The sequence below is a fragment of the Hyperolius riggenbachi genome, chromosome 3 (genome assembly GCF_040937935.1).
Source record: "Hyperolius riggenbachi isolate aHypRig1 chromosome 3, aHypRig1.pri, whole genome shotgun sequence".
Lineage (NCBI taxonomy): Eukaryota > Metazoa > Chordata > Amphibia > Anura > Hyperoliidae > Hyperolius > Hyperolius riggenbachi.
This window is the reverse complement of record NC_090648.1, coordinates 346,665,306-346,686,960: the sequence shown is the minus strand read 5'-3', so window position 1 is coordinate 346,686,960 and position 21,655 is coordinate 346,665,306. Positions and strand designations below refer to the sequence as shown.

At 45.2% G+C, this 21,655-nt stretch overlaps 1 protein-coding gene across 1 annotated transcript in view; it reads right to left on the bottom strand.

Moving 5' to 3' along the window:
- The window catches only part of CDHR2 (cadherin related family member 2), a 126,420-nt gene that overhangs the window by 27,796 nt on the left and 76,969 nt on the right, over positions 1–21,655 (bottom strand). Inside the window, exons 18-22 of the mRNA XM_068272817.1 lie at positions 15,621–15,690; positions 12,780–13,397; positions 11,728–11,799; positions 1,707–1,756; positions 61–212 (exon numbers count right to left, since the gene is read on the bottom strand). Coding sequence (XP_068128918.1) covers positions 61–212; positions 1,707–1,756; positions 11,728–11,799; positions 12,780–13,397; positions 15,621–15,690 — 962 coding nt within the window. The remainder of the gene's footprint in view (positions 1–60; positions 213–1,706; positions 1,757–11,727; positions 11,800–12,779; positions 13,398–15,620; positions 15,691–21,655) is intronic.

The window sequence follows — 21,655 nt, the reverse complement described above, 5'->3', positions numbered from 1 at the left end:
AGACAATATGAGACAAAACAAGCAAAACAACTTTCTTCTGTGATGGAGAATACAACTAACCTTATGGAACCAGTATAATTGTTACTTTCACTGAGGGTAGTAACTGAGAATATGTTGCCAAATTGCTGGACTTCACCAGAGGAGTGAATGAATTCAACCAGGTCAACTGAAAAAGTTATCACAGCATTTTCCCCACTGTCTTTGTCTTGGGCCTGCAAAGGCATAAATAACGTGTCATTACACAAACAATGCACTGCAAAGTTTAAATGTAGTACACAAGTGTCAAACTCCATTCCTCAAGGGCTGTAGCCACGCCAGTGTTTAGGATGGACTGAGAAATTCAGAATTGTGTTCTACTTGATGAAATACACTTTTCCTAATGTCAAACATCATGCATCATTTTCCTGGAGGTTCTTCTGTGGACTGAGGTATCACTATACTTCTATGTGCAAATGCTGTATTCTGTGTACATTACATGTCACTGGATGTTGTTAGGTCCCATCATGTGCATGGGGGAGGGTGTTATTATTGAAGCATGGGTAGGACTGAGGGCCCAATGAAACTTTTCCTATGGGGCTCCATAACATACAGTAGTTACATTCCTGTCTTTAGGAGTACTACCAAATATCTGCCACTGGGTAAGATATTTGCTAGTGTTTACTTTCCTATAGAATTAACTGCTATTGATCTTATGGACTGTGGAGAGGCAGAAGCAAGCTTCCTTGTAGTGTGATAGATGTTTATTTCTTACAGGTACAGTAAAGGTGCATGAGGTACACATGCTCAGTGGCATAGCTAAGGAGCGATGGGCCCTTGTGCAAGTTTTACATTGGGGTCCCCCAAGCACTCTATACATAACTATTGATACGGCGCACCAAAATCTGCCAATGACAACCACAGTGTCAGAGGTTTAAGAAGGGGATGGGGAGCAGTTTGTTAATTATAACTACTGTTCAAAGCATCTATAGAAGTGATTGCTACCAGCACAGGACCAATAGAGAGCTAATACTGTAGGTGAGGGAGGGCCCCTCTAGCCCAAGGGCCCTGATGCGGTCGCAACCTCTGCAATCCCTATTGCTATCATGCTATGCCACTGTACATGCTAATGCTATACTAAACTTGGCTAGGGTGGCCGTTTGTGGCTACCTTGGCCAATAAACAAGCATGCATACAGGTGTCCCCGATGTTTGTCTAAAAGCCAGAACACTGCATCTTTAAATAGCACTGGATTTGGTAGGGCATTGTTTCTCTCTATATTCCACTTGCTGGAAGCTGCTCTGCCATGCACCGTGCAGTGTCCCTCCTCCCTATCCCATAGAAACCAATGTGATGCTTTGTTGTAACAGAGCGAGGCATCTGTACAGCAATCAGCTCCTGAACTGTCACCCTAGGGGTCAGGTTCCGTCCCATTCAGTCAACATCCATTGTGTGTGTGTACACACCTTCACAGTGCTGATGATTGTTGAACGGAGACGTCACTGTGTGTAACAAAGCACTGATTGCAGTGCGTCAAGAGGCCCATCAGCCACCTTCTCTGACTTCTCTCCACTTCAACTCACCAAAAAAGACCACAAGGGGGCTCCAAATGTATTACCCTGCCTAGAGCCCCATTACATCTTAATCCATTATTACTTTTACTACTAGACCATCTTGCTTGGGTTGCTGCTGATTAACAAATTTCTAAATAAATAAATAAAAATACCTACTTTTACAGAGGCCACTTCCGTAGAGATGACTGTAGTTTCAGGTATTACCACTGTAAAGATAGACATTAACAAAACAACCAATATCAGTACCATGAAGCAGAAAACGATCTACAATATATCATACAGTGGAAGCTGCTACAAATGTAGAAAAGTGCACACCTATTATCAGTGTTTCTTTGTTGCTCAATAGCCTAGTACCATCTGCGCCTGTGCAGTGTCTAGGCACCACTTGAGCTCTCAGAAATTATTTTGTGCTTGATTCACTAAGACAAATAGTATGCCTTATCAGAGTTTACACACCTTATCAGAGTTGGCACGCCTTATCAGAGTAGCATTGAGAGCACTACAAACTTATGCCTACTAATTGGCAATGACGAGAGCTCCACTCGTCCTGCCCTGAGCCCCTGCAGGTCCAATCACTTTAAAGGACATTATCCCCGCACTTTAATTGGCCCAATAGGCTGCCTGTCAAGTTTCCTGTCAAGAGACAGCCTATTGGGCCAATCAAAGTGCAGGGATAATGTCCTTTAAAGTGATTGGACCCGCAGGCAGTGCATCCTCTGTGTGAAAAAATAGTGTAGGTCAGGTTTGTGCATTCAAGAAGAGAAAATGACAAGGAACTCTGATCTAATTAGAGGCGGGCTCACACCAAGCGCCCTTCTGAGCGGCTTTCAAAAGGGCTAGAGTTTTGAAAAGCGTTTGGCTTATGTCTTTCTATGGAACAATTAACACTAGAGCAATGTAATTTTTTTTCGCAAACACAGGTCCTACAATATTTTGAAGGCGATTACACCTCAATGAAAAGTATAGGAAAACTGTAAAATCACTTCAAAAATCACTGAACAGTGCAATTTTCAAAGCATTTTTTGCCTAAAGCTGTTCAATTCCAGGTCAAAGTGTACTTTCTGTTTTGCCACAAAAACTACAAAATCGCTAAACGCAAACCCTCTCAAATTGCTAGACATAAATAGGAAACCTCTAGGCACATGTCGGGAATCGCTACTGCAAATAGCTACAAAAAGCGCTAAGCATTTGCAATTATGTTTAGCAATTTTTCATGTGAACTAACCCTGAGGTTGATCATCTTAACATGGGCGGTTAAACTGCGCGTTTGCCGAGCAGTTCAGCCTCCCATCTGCCACCCACCAATGCAATTTGGATGCAATTTAAATGCAGCTGAATTGCAGAGGTTGTAACATGATGCATGTCAAGCGTTGATACAGGATGGTGTTACTGGGGGGCAGAGAACTGCAGCATGTCGAGTCTGAGCAGTGGCTGGGGCAGTTTTCAGATCTCACTTCGTTGGGGGGGCGCCTGTACAGCACCAATATTGAGTGCTAACAAGTGCTTGGCCAGTGCAGGAGAGCAGCTGACAGGCAGTGACTTCACCACTTGTCAGCTGCCCATGTGAAAGAGCCCTAACAGAGCCAGTTTGGGTTTATTGTCCTACAGCTCTACAGCAGAGGCAGAGGTTAGAGTTCATTTGAGGGGTTCCTCAGAGGACAGAGAGTGTCCAGTGCATCCTAGCTACAAAGAATAAGGATTGCCATGGCCAGAAGCAGTTGGAGGAAAGGAAGGAGCTGGTGTTTGAGTAACAGAGACATAAGGTGGAAAGGAAGGGACCCAGGTGGATTGCTTGTTTTTTTTAGGAAGTGTAAGCAGGTCTCATTATAGAGCATAATTATAGAATATGAATTGTTGTTCACATAGTGAAAAACAACACAGCCTTTCCAATGCTAAGAACTCCCTATGGTGATAGCTCCAATGAGGTTCCCTCTTGCTCTTACCTTTTGAGGCATTAAAGTGGTCAGAATATTTATAAGGAAAACAAAACAATTATGGTGATTTTTGCTGGAAAGCCTTTGCTTAATATATGCTAAATTGTATGTACACAAACCCTCTTGAAACACAATTTTCGCTTTTCTGTGACAAAAATAATAAACACTGGAGACTCATAATGGCATTCATAAATGAACAGATTTCTGTTCATTGGGCTAGACTTATCAAAGCATTAGTTACAGTTTTTTCTTCTTAAAGGGACTCCGAGCTCAGCGAAAAAAGTAAAGTTGTACTCACCAGGGTCTTTCTCCAGCCCAGTGCTGGTCGGGAGGTCCCACGCCGGCGTCCTGGCTCCTCTCCTTCACCCCGCTCCGGTATGGCTGACAGGCCGCAGCCCGGGCGACACTCGGTGGAGTGTCGGGCTGCAGCTTCCGCGTATGACGCGGATTACGTCACACGCCGGCCGCCTCGCGTCATCACGGCGGCCGGCGTGAAAGTACTGCGCATGCGCGCTTTAATCGCGCATGCGCAGTACTTTCACGCCGGCCGCCGTGATGACGCGAGGCGGCCGGCGTGTGACGTAATCCGCGTCATACGCGGAAGCTGCAGCCCGACACTCCACCGAGTGTCGCCCGGGCTGCGGCCTGTCAGCCATACCGGAGCGGGGTGAAGGAGAGGAGCCAGGACGCCGGCGTGGGACCTCCCGACCAGCACTGGGCTGGAGAAAGACCCTGGTGAGTACAACTTTACTTTTTTCGCTGAGCTCGGAGTCCCTTTAAACTGTTCTAAACAGTAGCAGAACTGTTCTGCATGATAATAAGAAACTTCTCAAATCCTACTTAATAGCAGCAGTTTACCGTAGATTTCTAGAGCTGCACTACAGTTAAGAAAAGTGCAAATCCATCCCTAAACTGCTGCAGATTAAGAAGTGCTTAAAGGACAACTGTAGTGAGAGGTATATGGAGGCTGCCATATTGATTTCCTCTTAAACAATACCAGTTGCCTGGCAGCCCTGCTGATCTATATGTGTGCAGTAGTTTCTGAATCACACCAGAAACAAGCATGCAGCTAATCTTGTCAGATCTAACAATAATGTCAGAAACACCTGATCTGCTGTATGCTTGTTCAGGGTTTATGGCTGAAAGTATTAGAGCCAGAGGCAGAGAATTAGTAGGATAGCCAGGTAACTGGTATTGGTTAAAGGGATATAAATATGGCAGTCTCCATATACCTCTTACTACAGTTGTCTTTTAACCACTTGAGGACCGTGGGCTTTACCCCCCTTAACCTCCTTGGCGGTCTGATTTTTTCCAGATTTTAGGGTCTAAAAGCGGTGCAATTTTTTTCCACTCTTTCAGACCCTAAAACCTGAAAAAAATCATTCTGGCAGGGAGATCTGCAGCAAAATAAAAAAAAATGTACCTTCCTGGGCTCCTGTGCTGCAGTTTTCTCTTTGCCCACAAGATGGCGCTAATATACATAAACGGACTTCTCTATATTTCTCTAATATAGAGAAGTTAGTTTTCAATATTAGCCCCGCCCCTGATGACGTACGCTGCCACCACCGCTCTGCTGCCACCACCACGGCTGCGCTGCTCCAACTGGCTGCCGGGTCCCCGGAAGAATAGCGGGGACATGGGGGATCCCGGCGGCCAGGGAAAGACCCCACACTGCCGGGGAGAGAGGCTGGAGTCCCGCTGCGCAGCGAGATCGCGTGAGGGGCTCCACAACCACAAGTAAAGCTCTGCAATGCCTACCCCGACCTGAGCTCGGGATTACCGCTAATAGCTTATTGTTTCTACCCCGAGCTCAGGTCGGGAAAACCGGCAAGGAGATTAAGGACCGGCCACTTTTTTTCCATTCAGACCACTGCAGCTTTCATGGTTTATTGCTCGCTCATACAACCTACCACCTAAATGAATTTTGGCTCCTTTTCTTGTCACTAATAAAGCTTTCTTTTGGTGCTATTTGATTGCTCCTGCGATTTTTACTTTTTATTATATTCATCAAAAAAGACATGAATTTTGGCAAAAAAATTATTTTTTTAACTTTCTGTGCTGACATTTTTCAAATAAAGTAAAATTTCTGTATACATGCAGCGCGAAAAATGTGGACAAACATGTTTTTGATTAAAAAAAACCATTCAGTGTATATTTATTGGTTTGGGTAAAAGTTATAGCGTTTACAAACTATGGTGCAAAAAGTGAATTTTCCCATTTTCCAGCATCTATGACTTTTCTGACCACCTGACATGTTTCATGAGGGGCTAGAATTCCAGGATAGTATAAATACCCCCCAAATGACCCCATTTTGGAAAGAAGACATCCCAAAGTATTCACTGAGAGGCATAGTGAGTTCATTGAAGATATTAATTTTTGTCACAAGTAAGCGGAAAATGACACTTTGTGACAAAAAAAAAAGTTTCCATTTCTTCTAACTTGCGACAAAAAAAATGAAATCTGCCACGGACTCACCATGCCCCTCTCTGAATACCTTGAAGTGTCTACTTTCCAAAATGGGGTCATTTGTGGGGTGTGTTTACTGTCCTCGCATTTTGGGGGTGCTAATTTGTAAGCACCCCTGTAAAGCCTAAAGGTGCTCATTGGACTTTGGGCCCCTTAGCGCAGTTAGGCTGCAAAAAAGTGCCACACATGTGGTATTGCCGTACTCAGGAGAAGTAGTATAATGTGTTTTGGGGTGTATTTTTACACATACCGATGCTGGGTGGGAGAAATATCTCTGTAAATGACAATTTTTTTATTTTTTTTACACACAATTGTCCATTTACAGAGATCTTTCTCCCACTCAGCATGGGTATGTGTAAAAATACACCCCAAAACACATTATACTACTTCTCCTGAGTACGGCGATACCACATGTGTGGCACTTTTTTGCACCCTAACTGCGCTAAGGGGCCCAAAGTCCAATGAGTACCTTTAGGATTTCACAGGTCATTTTCAGAAATTTCGTTTCAAGACTACTCCTCACGGTTTAGGGCCCCTAAAATGCCAGGACAGTATAGGAACCCCACAAATGACCCCATTTTAGAAAGAAGACACCCCAAGGTATTCCGTTAGTAGTACGGTGAGTTCATAGAAGATTTTATTTTTTGTCACAAGTTAGCGGAAAATGACACTTTGTGAAAAAAACCAATAAAAATCAATTTCCGCTAACTTGTGACAAAAAATAAAATCTTCTATGAACTCACCGTACTACTAACAGAATACCTTGGGGTGTCTTCTTTCTAAAATGGGGTCATTTGTGGGGTTTCGATACTGTCCTGGCATTTTAGGGGCCCTAAACCGTGAGGAGTAGTCTTGAAACAAAATTTCTCAAAATGACCTGTGAAATCCTAAAGGTACTCATTGGACTTTGGGCCCCTTAGCGCAGTTAGGGTGCAAAAGAGTGCCACACATGTGGTATCGCCGTACTCGGAAGAAGTAGTACAATGTGTTTTGGGGTGTATTTTTACACATACCCATGCTGGGTGGGAGAAATAACTCTGTAAATGGACAATTGTGTGTAAAAAAATCAAAAGATTGTCATTTACAGAGGTATTTCTCCCACCCAGCATGGGTATGTGTAAAAATACACCCCAAAACACATTATACTACTTCTCCTGAGTACGGCGATACCACATGATTGGCACTTTTTTGCAGCCTAACTGCGCTAAGGGGCCAAAAGTCCAATGAGTACCTTTAGGATTTCACAGGTCATTTTTGTTTCAAGACTACTCCTCACGGTTTAGGGCCCCTAAAATGCCAGGGCAGTATAGGAACCCCACTAATGACCCCATTTTAGAAAGAAGACACCCCAAGGTATTCCGTTAGGAGTATGGTGAGTTCATAGAAGTTTTTATTTTTTTGTCACAAGTTAGCGGAAATTAATGTGAATTGTTTTTTTTCACAAAGTGTCATTTTCCGCTAACTTGTGACAAAAAATAAAATCTTCTATGAACTCACCATACTCCTAACGGAATACATTTGGGTGTATTCTTTCTAGAATGGGGTAATTTGTGGGGTTCCTATACTGCCCTGGCATTTTAGGGGCCCTAAACCGTGAGGAGTAGTCTTGAAACCAAATGTCGCAAAATGACCTGTGAAATCCTAAAGGTACTCATTGGACTTTGGGCCCCTTAGCGTACTTAGGGTGTAATAAAGTGCCACATATGTGGTACCGCCGTACTCAGGAGAAGTAGTATAATGTGTTTTGGGGTGTATTTTTACACATACCCATGCTGGGTGGGAGAAATATCTCTGTAAATGACAATTGTTTGATTTTTTTTTACACACAATTGTCCATTTACAGAGAGATTTCTCCCACCCTGCATGGGTATGTGTAAAAATACACCCCAAAACACATTATACTACTTCTCCTGAGTACGGCGATACCACGTGTGACACTTTTTTGCAGCCTAGGTGCGCTAAGGGGCCCAACGTCCTAATCACAGGTCATTTTGAGGCATTTGTTTTCTAGACTACTCCTCACGGTTTAGGGCCCCTAAAATGCCAGGGCAGTAAAGGAACCCCACAAGTGACCCCATTTTAGAAAGAAGACACCCCAAGGTATTCCGTTAGGTGTATGGCGAGTTCATAGAAGATTTTATTTTTTGTCACTTGACACTTTGTGAAAAAAAAACAAAAATCAATTTCCGCTAACTTTTGACAAAAAATAAAATCTTCTATGAACTCGTCATACACCTAACAGAATACATTGGGGTGTCTTTTTTCTAAAATGGGGTCAGTTTGTGGGGTTCCTATACCGCCCTGGCATTTTACGGGCCCAAAACCGTGAGTAGTCTGGAAACCAAATGTCTCAAAATGACTGTTCAGGGGTATAAGCATCTGCTGTGGGCGATCTGGGGCAGGGGGGGGGGAGAAATCAGTGTGCTTGGGTGCGACATAGGGTGGCTGCAGCCTGCCCTGGTGGTCCCTCGGACATTGGGACCACCAGGGCAGGAGGCAGCCTGTATAATACACTTTGTAAACATTACAAAGTGTATTATACACTTTGTATGCGGCGATCGCGGGGTTAACATCCCGCCGGCGCTTCCGTATGGCCGGTGGGATGTTACGGCGGGTGAGCGGTGACAGGCGCCGGCGGAGGATCGCGTCATGGATGACGCGATCGCTCCGCCCATGCCCTTACAAGGACCGCCGCCTCTGTGGGTGAGCTGGTCCTTGCGGGCTCCACTTCCAGGCCGCCCCTGTGCGTTAGGCGGTCGGGAAGTGGTTAATAGCACTTCTACAGATAGTGCAGCAGTGAGACATGATTTGTGAAGTGCTCCTCCTCCCTGCTGCCAGGTGTCCTGTGACGCTGTTCTGTGCTTAACCCTTCCAGTGCTGGGCATTGATGCAATACAGCAGATGTATTGGTTACCTCAGCAACAGCAATTTCTCTCACACACTGCACTGTCTGAGAGACCTTCCAAACTCCTCCTATTCCTAACAGTTTAAGAAGGAATCTGCACTATTTAGTGATTTCTTAGGATGTCTGAGACAGTTCTGCACGGATTTCTAAAAACCACCTACTAATATTTTGTCTCAGACACTCTTGATAAATGTCCCCCATTGGCTATCATTCATAAAGCATTCCCACATGCGTTAATGCTGAAAACAGCTGACTTTACCGACCACTTAGCAAAGTGTGAATTCATAAAAGCTGTTTCCGCATGAAAAGCTGACATTCCCGAGCAGAGCGGTAAATTACCGACTTGTGTGGTGATTATCTAAACACTATTCAATTCATAAAGATGTCAATTCATAAAGATTAGAGCAGGCGGTATTGGGTTGCAGAATACCCCTTGCTTTGAAGAGGCGATAAGCATGCGGATAACAGCAGATAACAGCAACAGACCTCCCAGGCAGGAGCAGCAGTGAGAGCAGAACAAAAAAAGACTTTCCAGAATACCCAGGCGGTGTTTTTTAACCTCTTGGATACCTGTTTTCAGATATATTTCACATCAGAAAGCCTGCATTAATTGCATTTGTAACATTTCTTGAAGTTCTTCTAAGCTGTGACAATTAAATAGATTGTTTAGAAAGACTAATAGAACAGATTCAGTGCAGATTCAGTGCAAACAGAGGCAGTTAAAAAAAATGCACATCTAAAGGGAAGCTGGGGCTGCCTCTTTTATTGTAACGCTGTCTCTGCACAGAGAAATGTAACAACTCAGCCGGCTTCCCATGTTACCGCAAGCCTTAGTTCGGGAAAATACCGAACTTCTATCGCAAGTGTAAACATTTTTATGAATTAGCACACAGAATTTTTGGTACTTATCCGTTAGCCGGGCGCATCCGGCAGGTGGCGCTAATTACTATTCCCCCTCCAGGCCGACATGGATAGTAGGGAAAGATGTAACTCTGGTGGAGTTTTGTCGCCACCTGCCGGATGCGCCTGGCTAACGGATAAGTACCGAATTTTTTTTACATAGCACACTTTTATGAATGATAGCCATTGTGTCTACGGTTTAGAGGTATCTCTTTACACAAAGCTGCTGCTGTGCTTCCTTATTAAAGGGGAACTGAAGTAAGAGGTATACGGAGGCTGCCATATTTATTTCCTTTTAATCAATACCAGTTGCCTGGCAGCCCTGCTGGTCTATTTCTCTGCAGTAGTATCTGAATAACACCAGAAACAAGCATGCAGCTAGTCTTGTCTGATCTGACTTTAAAGTCTGAAACACCTGATCTGCTGCATGCTTGTTCAAGGGCTATGGCTAATAGTATTAGAGGCAGAGGATCAGCAGGGCTGACAGGCAACTGCCAGGCAACTGGTATTGCTTAAAAGGAAATAAACATGGCATACCTCTTACTTCAGTTCCCCTTTAACCCTCAGTGTTGAGTAGGTATGACCAATAAGATGCAAATTGTTGTGAGATGATGCTGGATTATGCTAATTTTGCTTGCAAATTTATGCAACTTGAAAAGACACCAATCACATTTGCATAATTCTGCGTCAACTTGGAACTATCTGCATTTCATTGATCATCCCTAGTGCTGAGTAACGAAAATAGGTGAACCCTATATTAGGCCTGGATATAGTCGCTAATCGCAATCGCTAGCGTTTCTAATGAGCGTTTTGTAAGCGATTTCATGAGCGTTTTCCGGCGATTTTGGTAGCGATTTTAAAAAGTGTAAGTGTTTTGCCAGCGATTGTGTAGCGATTTGCGATTAGCATTTTTAATTCTGATTGGTCCTTCAAAAACGCTAGCAAAATCGCTCTGTATAGCGATAACGCTCAAAAATGCTGCGTGTCCTGCGGTTGCGATTTTGCTAATCGCAATTGCTCTAGTGGAATTTGGCCCATCCATTAACATTAGCTGAGAATTTAGGGAAATCGCTAGCGTTTTGAATCGCTCCCTAAACGCTCCAAAAACCGCTGTAGTGGGTTCCAGCCCTTATGCCTGGAAGTCACTAGGAGCGCTTTTTCTGAACGCTTTGTGATTTGAAAAGCTCTTGCTAATGTAATGCTATGGGTGTAATCCTACTTGGGCGATGTGATTTAAAAAAAAAATCCCTTATAGCATTGCATTAGCAAGAGCTTTTTCAAATCACTATTGCTTAGAAAAGGTTTCTAGTGGGTGTGAGTCCTTGAAGAGGAGCTGTAGTGAAAACAATATAATTATTAAAATTGCTTATTAATTTTTATGGTATTTAATTAATAAATGATTTAGTCATTGTTTATTCATTGTAAAATCTTTCCTCTCCCTGACTTACATTCTTCAGATGGGGACATCTTTAGTCCTATCAGGTGCATCTCTGCAGAATGTTTGTTCACTGAGAGTTCCGAAGCCAGCACCAAAACTACCTGGCCTCCCAGAATGCTCAGGATGGGGGGGGAGGGGGAGTTAGGGGAGAATTCTGCATATATAAACGGCCTAGGCTAAGCATCACTGGGAGGACGGAGTTACAAACCAATGTACAGCAATATATAGCTGTAAAAAATATGTCCTTAACAATTTACTGCATTCTACTATATGTTGTTACAGTGCCTTTTTAAGCATTCACTGGTATATAGTGCAAGGTTTAACACACATAATTAAACAAATAATTTAAAATACAAATATGAGAATATTCCAAAGAGATTTTCTTTATGTAAAATTGACTGATGAGCAGTTTGGTTTCCCTCTACCTTAAACTAGGATGGTATACAAATAAAATTAACTGAACACGTCAGTGTAGGTTCTCTGTAATCCGAATGGTAAACAACTGTCCGTGGCATTAATCTTACATGCACTCACCAAATGCATCTGTAATTTCAAAAAACTCTGGAGCATTATCATTGGCATCTACGATGATCACTCGCTGAGTCACTAAACATAGAAAAAAGCAATGCGTTAAAGGCCAAGCCTGGATGAAAAGAAAACGCAAAATATCAAATGTACATCTGTTGTTGTCAGCATTGTTAAATGTCATTTTGGTTTATAACCCTAATTTCTCAACTGTTACCAGGTCTAAACCTGCTGGCCTTTGAAATCAGCAATTAATGGCTGTTGAATTAAGTACAGTGGTGTCAGACCTGCTGTTATTACATTGCTGCATGAAGGGATTTGAGTATATACAGTAAAAAGCAATGAGCCACAATTCTACAACCCCACTCAAAACCTGGGTGGTGAATGGCAGGATGCTGGAGCCTGAAAACTCTAGCCCACTCCCAGCCTGAAGCAGATGCAGGGACTGCCTGCTAGCTGCAAACACCAACGTTCCACCTACATGACAACATTTGAGTTGGGAACAGAGATATGATCATGTGACCATATTGATAATCAATCAGTATAGTTATGTGGCAGCTTTATTATAGTTGAAATAAGTTGCAGTAGATAAACTTTTTGCATTTACAGTTCTAACCCCTTTCCCCTGTAGTAACTCAACATGGCCTAGAGGCCTATCCTTAAGTGATCATATAACAAGTATGGTCAACATGATCCTCCCCATAACAGCAATGCCACCATGACAAGCGCTGCCAATAGTGTGTGGCCACAGCAACACCTGGAGGGAGAACGCTGTTTTGAGAGGGAGGGTAAGTAGTTGGGTCTCCCCTCCCCCCTCCTCCCATGACAACAGGGGCTGCTCCTCCAATAGCTGTGCCTCTACTTCCTTTGGTAGATCATAGAAGAATGATGTATTCTATTTTGGACCATTCAACCACAAATCTCATCACGGACATGATCAGGAATGCTTGCGCAATGCCAGTGCTCCTCCGTATGATAACCAAAGAGCCTGGAGGTCAGGTCAAGCATTTCCAACCACCCTCTTATGTCTGTGGGCTGTTAAGATCAAATGACAGTGAGACCATTGTTGCTGTATCTGTCCCCAAGCAGTGTCAGCTTGTCCTCCACTCGTAGCATCAATTCTATCAGGTCGCAAACTTCATAATCAACTTCCTCAGTGTGATTCACAAACAGTTGTCCATTAGGTGCCAGCCACAGCCAATCATAGCAAATGCTTCCAATATCGTGCCCATTCTTGCTGCACTTAGTAGTCAAAAGCTGAAATTCAAGTTCATGAATTGTGTCAGGATCTGTAGCAGTCAAGTTTTTAATCAGTTCTGGGCCACCTGTCCTGTTTTCAATGACAAAGAGATCCTCTATAGTTGAAGGGTCTATATATGGTGGCTCATCATTGAGATCCAGCACTTGTACAATAACTGTGGCAGTCGCTGTATGACTAACATCTTCATAACCATTAAATCCATTGTCTTGAGCTTGAACAAACAAAGTATGAGTGGTTTGGGTTTCATAATCGAGATACACTTCAGGATCTAAGGTCAGATCAGCATGATATTGTCCTAAATCAATTCTTTTTCCACGAATGATAAAATTTCCGGCTCCCCCTTGGAGTAGGAAGCTAATGCGATTGTTAAGTTCAGTTTGATCAGCATCAGTAGCGCTGAGGAGTCCAATATAGGCCCCTAAAAGGTAGAATAAGCTTTCATTATCTTTGAGTTAAACATAAGCAATTTTAAAGCACATCCACAATTATTTCAATACACTCACTCAAACTTAACCATTAAAAAGACCCCCTCCCCCTCCATCCAAATATGCGTCTGATAAAGCCACTAACTGTACTAATGCAACCCCACAAAGTTCCTGTGATCATGTCACACTGAGCTTTCCTCCCAGGTGATGGTCATTGCCTGGAGACTGGAGAGCAGCCAGGGGGGCTCTCCTGGGCTAGGGTAGGGATAGGAGGGGATAGCTTGCAACAGTGCAGTAAGAGGCTAGTAGGATTGTGACTGTTGAACTGAAGACTAGCATCCTGTGGCCCTCAAAATTTGAGGATGTGGAGTGAAATATGAGGGGTAGGGGGTGCATTCTTAATTAAGGTTGTGGGATAGGATTTGTTAGGAATGGTGTGAAGGGAGGTGTGGGGGATCTGTTTGTTTAACTAATGAATTATGATATATGCATATATAAATGGAGAGTGGTATGAAGGACTGTGTCTTTTACTCATGAATTGTTCATAGTGTATGACTGGAGGCATAGGGGGGAAGGGGAATGTCATTTGGCCATAAATTTATGGTATGTATCTTTTGAACAAAGCTGCTCTGAAAGATTTAAAATATAGTATCTCACAAACGTGAGAACACCTCTCAGGTTTTTGTAAATCTATATATATATTAGGCTAAGTGCCTCAACCTTCAAGCAAGAAGAAGAAGTAGAGCCCTGAGCCCAGGGCCGGTCCAAGCAAGAAGAAGGGGCCGGTCCAAGCAAGAAGAAAAAGTAGCGCCCTGCCCCCACGTGCGGTCCTACACTTGCCGCCGAGCTGGAGGGGGTAGCGGGCAGGAAGGGGGTATTTGGCACAGCGGCGGGGAGGGGGGTCGGACCCCCCCTCCCTCACCTGGGTCCCCCATCTGCGCTCTCCCTCTAGCTTAAGTTAAGCAGCAGCCGGCGCTATTAGTAAGAGGCAGTGGGCAGGGATGACTCACCTCTTCCGCGTTCCAGCATGCGTTTCACTGTCGTAACTTCCTGCAATGTCGTCCACTTGCAATACAGTGGGCGGCATTGCAGGAAGTGACGACAGTGGAACGCACGCTGGAACGCGGAAGAGGTGAGTCATCCCCGACCGCTGCCTCTTACTAATAGCGGCAGCTGCTGCTGCTGAGCTTAAGCTGGAGGGGGAGCGCAGATGGGGGACCCAGGTGAGGGATGGGGGTCTGACCCCCCTCCCCGCCGCTTAAGCTGGAGGGGGAGCGCAGATGGGGGACTCAGGTGAGGGAGGTGGAGTCTGATCCCCCTCCCCGCCGCTTAAGCTGGAGGGGGAGCGCAGATGGGGGACCCAGGTGAGGGAGGGGAGTCTGACCCCCTCCCCGCCGCTTAAGCTGGAGGGGGAGCGCAGATGGGGGACCCAGGTGAGGGAGGGGGGTCCGACCCCCCTCCCCGCCACTTAAGCTGGAGGGGGAGCGCAGATGGGGGACCCAGGTGAGGGAGGGGGGGTCAGAGGGAATTCACTAACAATTATGGAAAGTTTTAGACCTATTTTTAGACTTGGTCGAAAACATTCGGTAATTAGGTGGGTAAAGCAGGGGAAAAAAGATGCAATTCACAAACGAGTAGCTATGACTGACATCCTTCTACTTTTATGAGCTCTCCTCTGGATACAATTAATTTTCTGCATAATTAATTCAAAAGGTTCCAACCTCACATCTAAAATACCTCACAGAATTACTTTACCGACAGAAATCAGCTGGTCTAATCTGTGTCAGAAAAAGTGGGCGTTGTTACTCCTTGTTTGCCTTTGTGAATTGCATCTTTTGATCATTTCCTTTGCTTTACCAAATGTTTTAGACCAGGTCTAAAAACAGTTCTAAACATTACACCAAACCACTATCAGCAGACTAAAAACCATCAGTAGACTAGTCTAAACTGCTTAGTGAATTAAGGCCAATTTAACGTAGCCAGTGTGCATCTTGTTAAACAGTGTAAATTTGCTGTGCTGGCATAATACCTCAACACACAGCCATTCATGTCTAAACTGCTGGCACAATCAAGTGAGTACAACCCTAATTGTTGTCCCACGAAAAGTTATAAAATATTTACAAAAATCTGAGAGGTGGACTCACTTTTGTGATATATTGTAATTCTGGCTACCCTAAACTGCATATGCCGTTTGATAAAAGTTTATATAAGCTTACCGTTTGTACTCTCATTAACAGAAAACCGGTACTCTGTTTGACTGAATATTGGGGAATTATCATTCAAATCCTGAAAGAAAGAAAATAATGTCATATCATTTTCATATTTGTTAATATACTAGTTGGGACTGGAGTTTGGCTTCTTTCTGAATTACAAATACATATCAACTGAGGTGAAAGAGTTACCATGACATAATGATGCTGTTGCTGTCATTCTAAAGGGGAGCTAATACTAGGACGGTGTTTTAATAGACCCTCCAAAAGACAGCCTAAAATTGATCTATTTAAGACCTATTTAATGGGCATGCATGTGTACTTGACCATGGGTGGGCAGAGTTATCTTTTTCAAGGTATGCTGCTGTGAGAACATAACGGAAACATAGGTGATTGCTTTGAGTGTGCAGCCTCCTACTACATGATCTCAGACAGTTGTGAAGAGCTGGTGGCAGATAGCTGTGAAGCACACCCCTTGAGAACTGCTGGAGATTACCCTTTAGACCTTCCCTGGCTAAGTGATCTGATTTCAGCTCATTGCCTAGCTCACTACCTGTTGCTTTTCCTGGTGACATGTTCCAACAAAGCATAAGTATGCAGGCAGGTACACCAATCAGTTACAAACAATAGATCTTTATCTTCTGTGTGGACAACACAGGTCTCCCCAACAGATGACTAACAGCCTGGAATGGACAATAATCCCAGGCACTCACTCAAATCCTCAAAGCTAAAACCATGTTTACAGTGAATGCAAAGTATTACATCTTGACATTGAGTCTCCGTAATTCCCAGCAGAAACAAAGCAGACAAAAACAGAGATATGCCGCACACAAATAAATGTAAAATGGCCCAATGAAAGTCACTGTCATTTTCAATTTATCCCAAGTAGCCTCACTCACTGGACCCCAAAATCCAGGCTCCTTCTGACCAGGAACTCGGGAATGGAGAACAAAGCTTGTTCCTTGTTGACCTGCTGTAACGATTGTGGAATTCTCTCCGTGATCAGCGCACAGGGCGCGCGCTGACACTGCGGAAATCCTCCACAAGCGTGTAATTTGAGGGAACCCAGCAAAAGGTGCAATGCACCTGTAGAGGGAAATTCCTGTCGGCAGGTGGAGCTGTGGAGTGCAGAGGAACAGCTCCTCTGCCCTGCCACAGACGCAAGACAGGAATTGCACGAAGGGAAGAAACGCAGGGCAAGATAGCCCTGAAGGAGAGAGAGCAAAGCGACAGAGGGTATGTGTGTGCACCAATCTAGTCGCCAACCCGCGACAGTGCATACACAACCATGAAGAACAGGAGAGAAGGCAATCGCCAGAGATGGCGATTGCCAGAAGTGACAAAAGGCTACAGCAAGGCAGAGCACGAGAGTAGCAAAGGCACAGCAAATCATACAATGAGAAAATAAGGAAAATAACAAACGCTAGCTAAACGCGAACACCGCACTCATTCGCAACAGTGCACGCGTTTATGCGCGGTCTCCGCGTGATAAGCACAACAGAGACAAGCACGCCTAACTAACCACGGACAGACAAAAATGAAACAGAGGACGCGAGCGCTTGCTTAACGGTTACCTCACCGAGCCTCCAGCAAGCGTTCGCAGCAGACAAGACAGATACACGAAAACAGGAATAAGTAAGAGATAGGATCCACAGCACTGGCGCAAGAGGCTAGTGCGATCCAGGAAGACAGAACAGAAGGATCCACAGCACTAGCGCAAGAGGCTAGTGCGATCCAAGTATAGAAAGAGAGTAGCAGACCAGAAGGATCCACAGCACTAGCGCAAGGCGAGTGCCATCCAGGCAAGACAGATCAGAAGGGGCTACCAGTAACAACCGCTGTTCCGGTTAGCACCCAGACACAAAGAACGATTTCCTGTCGACCACCGCTGGGACAGGACAATCGCAACAGACAAACAAAACAGATAAGCAATCCTAACTGCACTAGGGAAACCTGCCTAGTGCAGTCCCAGGAATTACTCTAAGCTAATCTTCAACCGATGAGCAAGGCTGACACTCTACCGAGTGTTTCACAGGACCTAACCCTTATGACCAGCCAAGGACTCTGAGAAACATAGCTCTTTATATTGCCAGTCATCAAAGGAAGCAGGTAGGGGATTTGCATAACGAGTGTATCCAAATTCCTCAGCAGCAAGCTGCAATACTGACAAAAGGTCTCTCTTCCAGAGACCTACAGAATGCAGACCTGAACAGTGGTGAAAAGGCTGCCTGCCTGCGCAGGCAGCCAACCGGATCCTCACAGTAACCCCCCCCCCCCTCTAGGGTCGGATTCCAGATGACCCTCTAACCTGATATTTGCAAAAGACTCTAACTGAAGACTCATGAAGGTCAGGACAGCCCAACAAGGAGCAATTTCAGAGTCAGTCCAGCCGAAACCGACCTCATCGGAAGCAAACGCCACCGAAACATGCCCATCAGTACTACCAGTCTCAGTATAACACCCATCAGGACTGTGAACGCCAGAGAAGAAGCCATCGACACCCTCCAGACAATACCCACCACCTTCCAGGGAGCGTCCGAAAATACCAAACCTGCCACAATACCTGTTTGAAGTGTCCCTTACAACACAAAAGCCTCTGTTGATCTTATCCAGGGTACCAAGCAAAATTTCTCCCGGAATCTCCCAGAACCTTTTGAAGCTCCACAGAGATCCCAAGAGGGCAGAACAATCACCAGGCTCACATGGAGAACTACAAATCAGGGAGAAAAAGAAAGAACCATCCGGGCACCATCCGTCTTCAAATGCGTGTCGGTGTTTATTATTTATTTCAGGTCACATACCATTGGAGCTGTCAACTAAACATCAACGTGATGGTGGTGGTGAGTTGGAGGTGGGGGCGCCAGGTATCAATCGGGGCTTGCGACGGGCGTTTCGCGTCTGCTAGACGCTTGGTCACGCTGCGCTCCTGTTGTCAAGGCGGGCTGTGAGCATCCGGTATATGCGGGAGATAACCCCGCCTCTTCCGGGTGCTACGTCTGCCTGTGTTTGGAGAGATCAAAGGGAGGGGTTGCGGGAGTGGCACTGGCGCGCATCATCCAGCCGGCCGGACTACATTACCCATAGCACGTTGCGAGAGGGGAGCGGCAAAGGTGCAGGGGATCCCCGCCTCCATCTTGCCTACCAATGGTTAGCGACTATTGTCGCCAGCTCCACCCCATAGATAGCAACGTGTTCACTGCGTGTACATTTTGACAGAGTGTCCAAGCAACGGGTAAACATGCCCGGCTGGTAAGAACGATTCTTAATGTACAGACAAATGCCGCACGTCCGATTCCGCATCCCTCCTGGAATTCCGTGTTTTGTGACTCAGTGAACACAATAGTGGGTTAAAAGAAACCTCATTTAAAAACACGTAAGACCTGGGGAAATAAGACCTAGCTACAGTCCTCAATAACTATAAAGCTACAGTACATACCCTAGATATACATATAAATCTAAAACTTCTCTTAACGGGATGGTAAAGGCATTAACCAAACGATATACATATATAAAATATGCACATATATGCTCTATCGCCAGAGGTGGCACATTTAGACCTGGCCAAGAGATTACAAAATATAGTACTGGCACGCACCACAGTCGAGTACAATAAAGTATCGGCTGACCTGAATGATACAAAGCAGAAATTTGAGATCTCAGTCACGAGAGAGAAGTTTACAGCAGTAACCTCCAAAATAGAGGATAAAATAATTAAAATCCAAGATGAAATTAAAACGAGGAAATTAAAAAAGTTTTTTCGTGACAAGGAGGACTTCGATAAAGGCAAAATCTTTAATTGGAATCCGGTCCCTTTCCCCAAAAATCCAAGAGGCCGGGGCTATTGGACCACCGATTCGGGGTGCGATAGTGACCCAGAAACAGGGAAACAACCTAAGAAGACCCCTAGGAGGAGACCTAGAAAGAACCCCAAACCCCCTAAAAAGGAGGACAAAGGAGAACCGTCGGATCCAGCATGTGCAGGAGCAGCGGGCCCTTTAGAAGTAGAATCCGACGAGGAAGGGGAAGTACACGTAGGGGGATCCTCAAAGACAGTGCACTGGGAAGGGATCAAGGAGACCAAACAACCAAAAAAGAAACGTAAAGCCACGGCTTAAAGGCTGACAGACAACAGGAAACTTTACAAGTAGTGAATATTTCAGGAGAAGTCATTCCCCAAGCCTGCATTACCCTTTTGAACCGAGGACTTAACTTTTGCCCTACCCAAGATTTCGACATTGTAGCCTTCACTATTGATCTCTACAGATCCATACGGAAATTGGTGATCTGTCAGAAGTTTGGAGAGCGGGACAATGGGAATAAACACCAGGAGAATATATCACCTGCAAACATAAAGCTCATACACCCTATGACAGGAGCCACGAAGATTGGTGAGCCGGGGTTTACCTCAAGTGCCACCAGTCAGGCAATAGAGGGTGGTTTATTGTATGCCCCTCAGATGACACAGGGTTCTATCACTAGCAACTTGGTCTCAGGGCCAACCATGCAGTGGGATCCCACGGATGAGGAGGTAGAGGCCCTGTTGAACAAACTTTGGGAGGAAGGCGGGAGAATGGACTGGCCTAATGCTCTATCTGTAGGGGGACTTACTCTGGGGGACACTCAAACCTTTAGAGCTTGTAGGTCAATACGACCTTTCCCGGTGACCCCGGGGTCGAGCATTGACCATTTCTTTGAAGCCGTCCTGAAGGATATGAAAGCCCAAATCTATGAGCGAGCCCTTCCCAACTTGAGCAATCAGGAGAGAAGGGCACTTGACTGGTTAAGGATGAATGATAAGTTGATCATAAGAGGTGCGGACAAGGGTGGAAATCTAGTTATAATGTCTGCTCAACAGTATAAAATGGAGGCCGAAAGGCAATTAAATGATAAAGACACCTATTGTCCGCTCTCTTGTGATCCAACTGTACATTACCAGTCCGACCTCAGGGCACTCCTTGATAGGGGCGTTACAAGGGGGTTTCTTCCAAAGAAATTGGCGGGAGATCTTGTCCCGGCCTTTCCCAGACGACCTGTGTGGTATCACATTCCCAAATTGCATAAATCTATGGCCGCACCGCCGGGACGTCCCATAGTCTCAGGCTGTGGGTCTCTTACTGAGAGACTGTCCAGGTACTTGGACCACCTCCTCCGCCCCCTACTTGCAGGAGTGCCCTCTTATCTGAGGGACACCCTGGAGGTTCTGCAGGACGTGGGGCGTGCCACTTGGGTCCCCGGGGACAGACTGGCCACCATTGATGTGGTCAGTCTGTACAGCAGGATTCCCCAAGACCTGGGGGTACAGGCCGTCAAGAAATTTTTGCAACGCACTAACAAAGACGAGGATTTCATTGAATTCATCTGTGAATGTTTACATTATGTGTTAACACACAATGCCTTTATGTTTGACGGTCGATGGTACCAGCAGGTGGCGCCGACAGCTATGGGGACCCCGGTGGCATGCTCCTTTGCGAACCTTTTTTTGGGGGCGTGGGAAGAGTCTGCTGTGCACTCGGACTCCAATCCGTTCCGGGGGCACATCAGACGGTGGTCCAGGTACGTGGACGACGTCCTGGTGGTGTGGTCTGGTACCCTACTTGATTTTGAGGGATTTTTGAACTATCTCAATGATAACCAAATTAATATGCAGTTTACTTCGGAAATGATCGGGGAGGAAGTAGTGTTTCTTGACCTCAAACTCAAAGTGGATGGTGATAGAGTAGTCAGTGAGGGCTATCGCAAGCCGACTGCGACAAATTCAGTTCTCCATGCAAGGAGCTTCCATCCCAGACATGTGGTGGAGGCGATCCCATACGGTCAATATTTGCGCTTGAGGAGGAACAATCAGTTGCAGTCGACTTTCGATTAAAGCGAGAGGCCAGGCCGCTGAGAAAGATAGAGCAACCCTGTTAAGGAGCAAAAAGGTGCAAGGCAAGAAAGAGAATAAAATGGTGTTTCCATTTGACTATAGCCCGATGACCAGTAAAATCAGGGAGAGCGTCTTTAACCACTGGGGTATGATACAACAGGATCCCGAATTGATG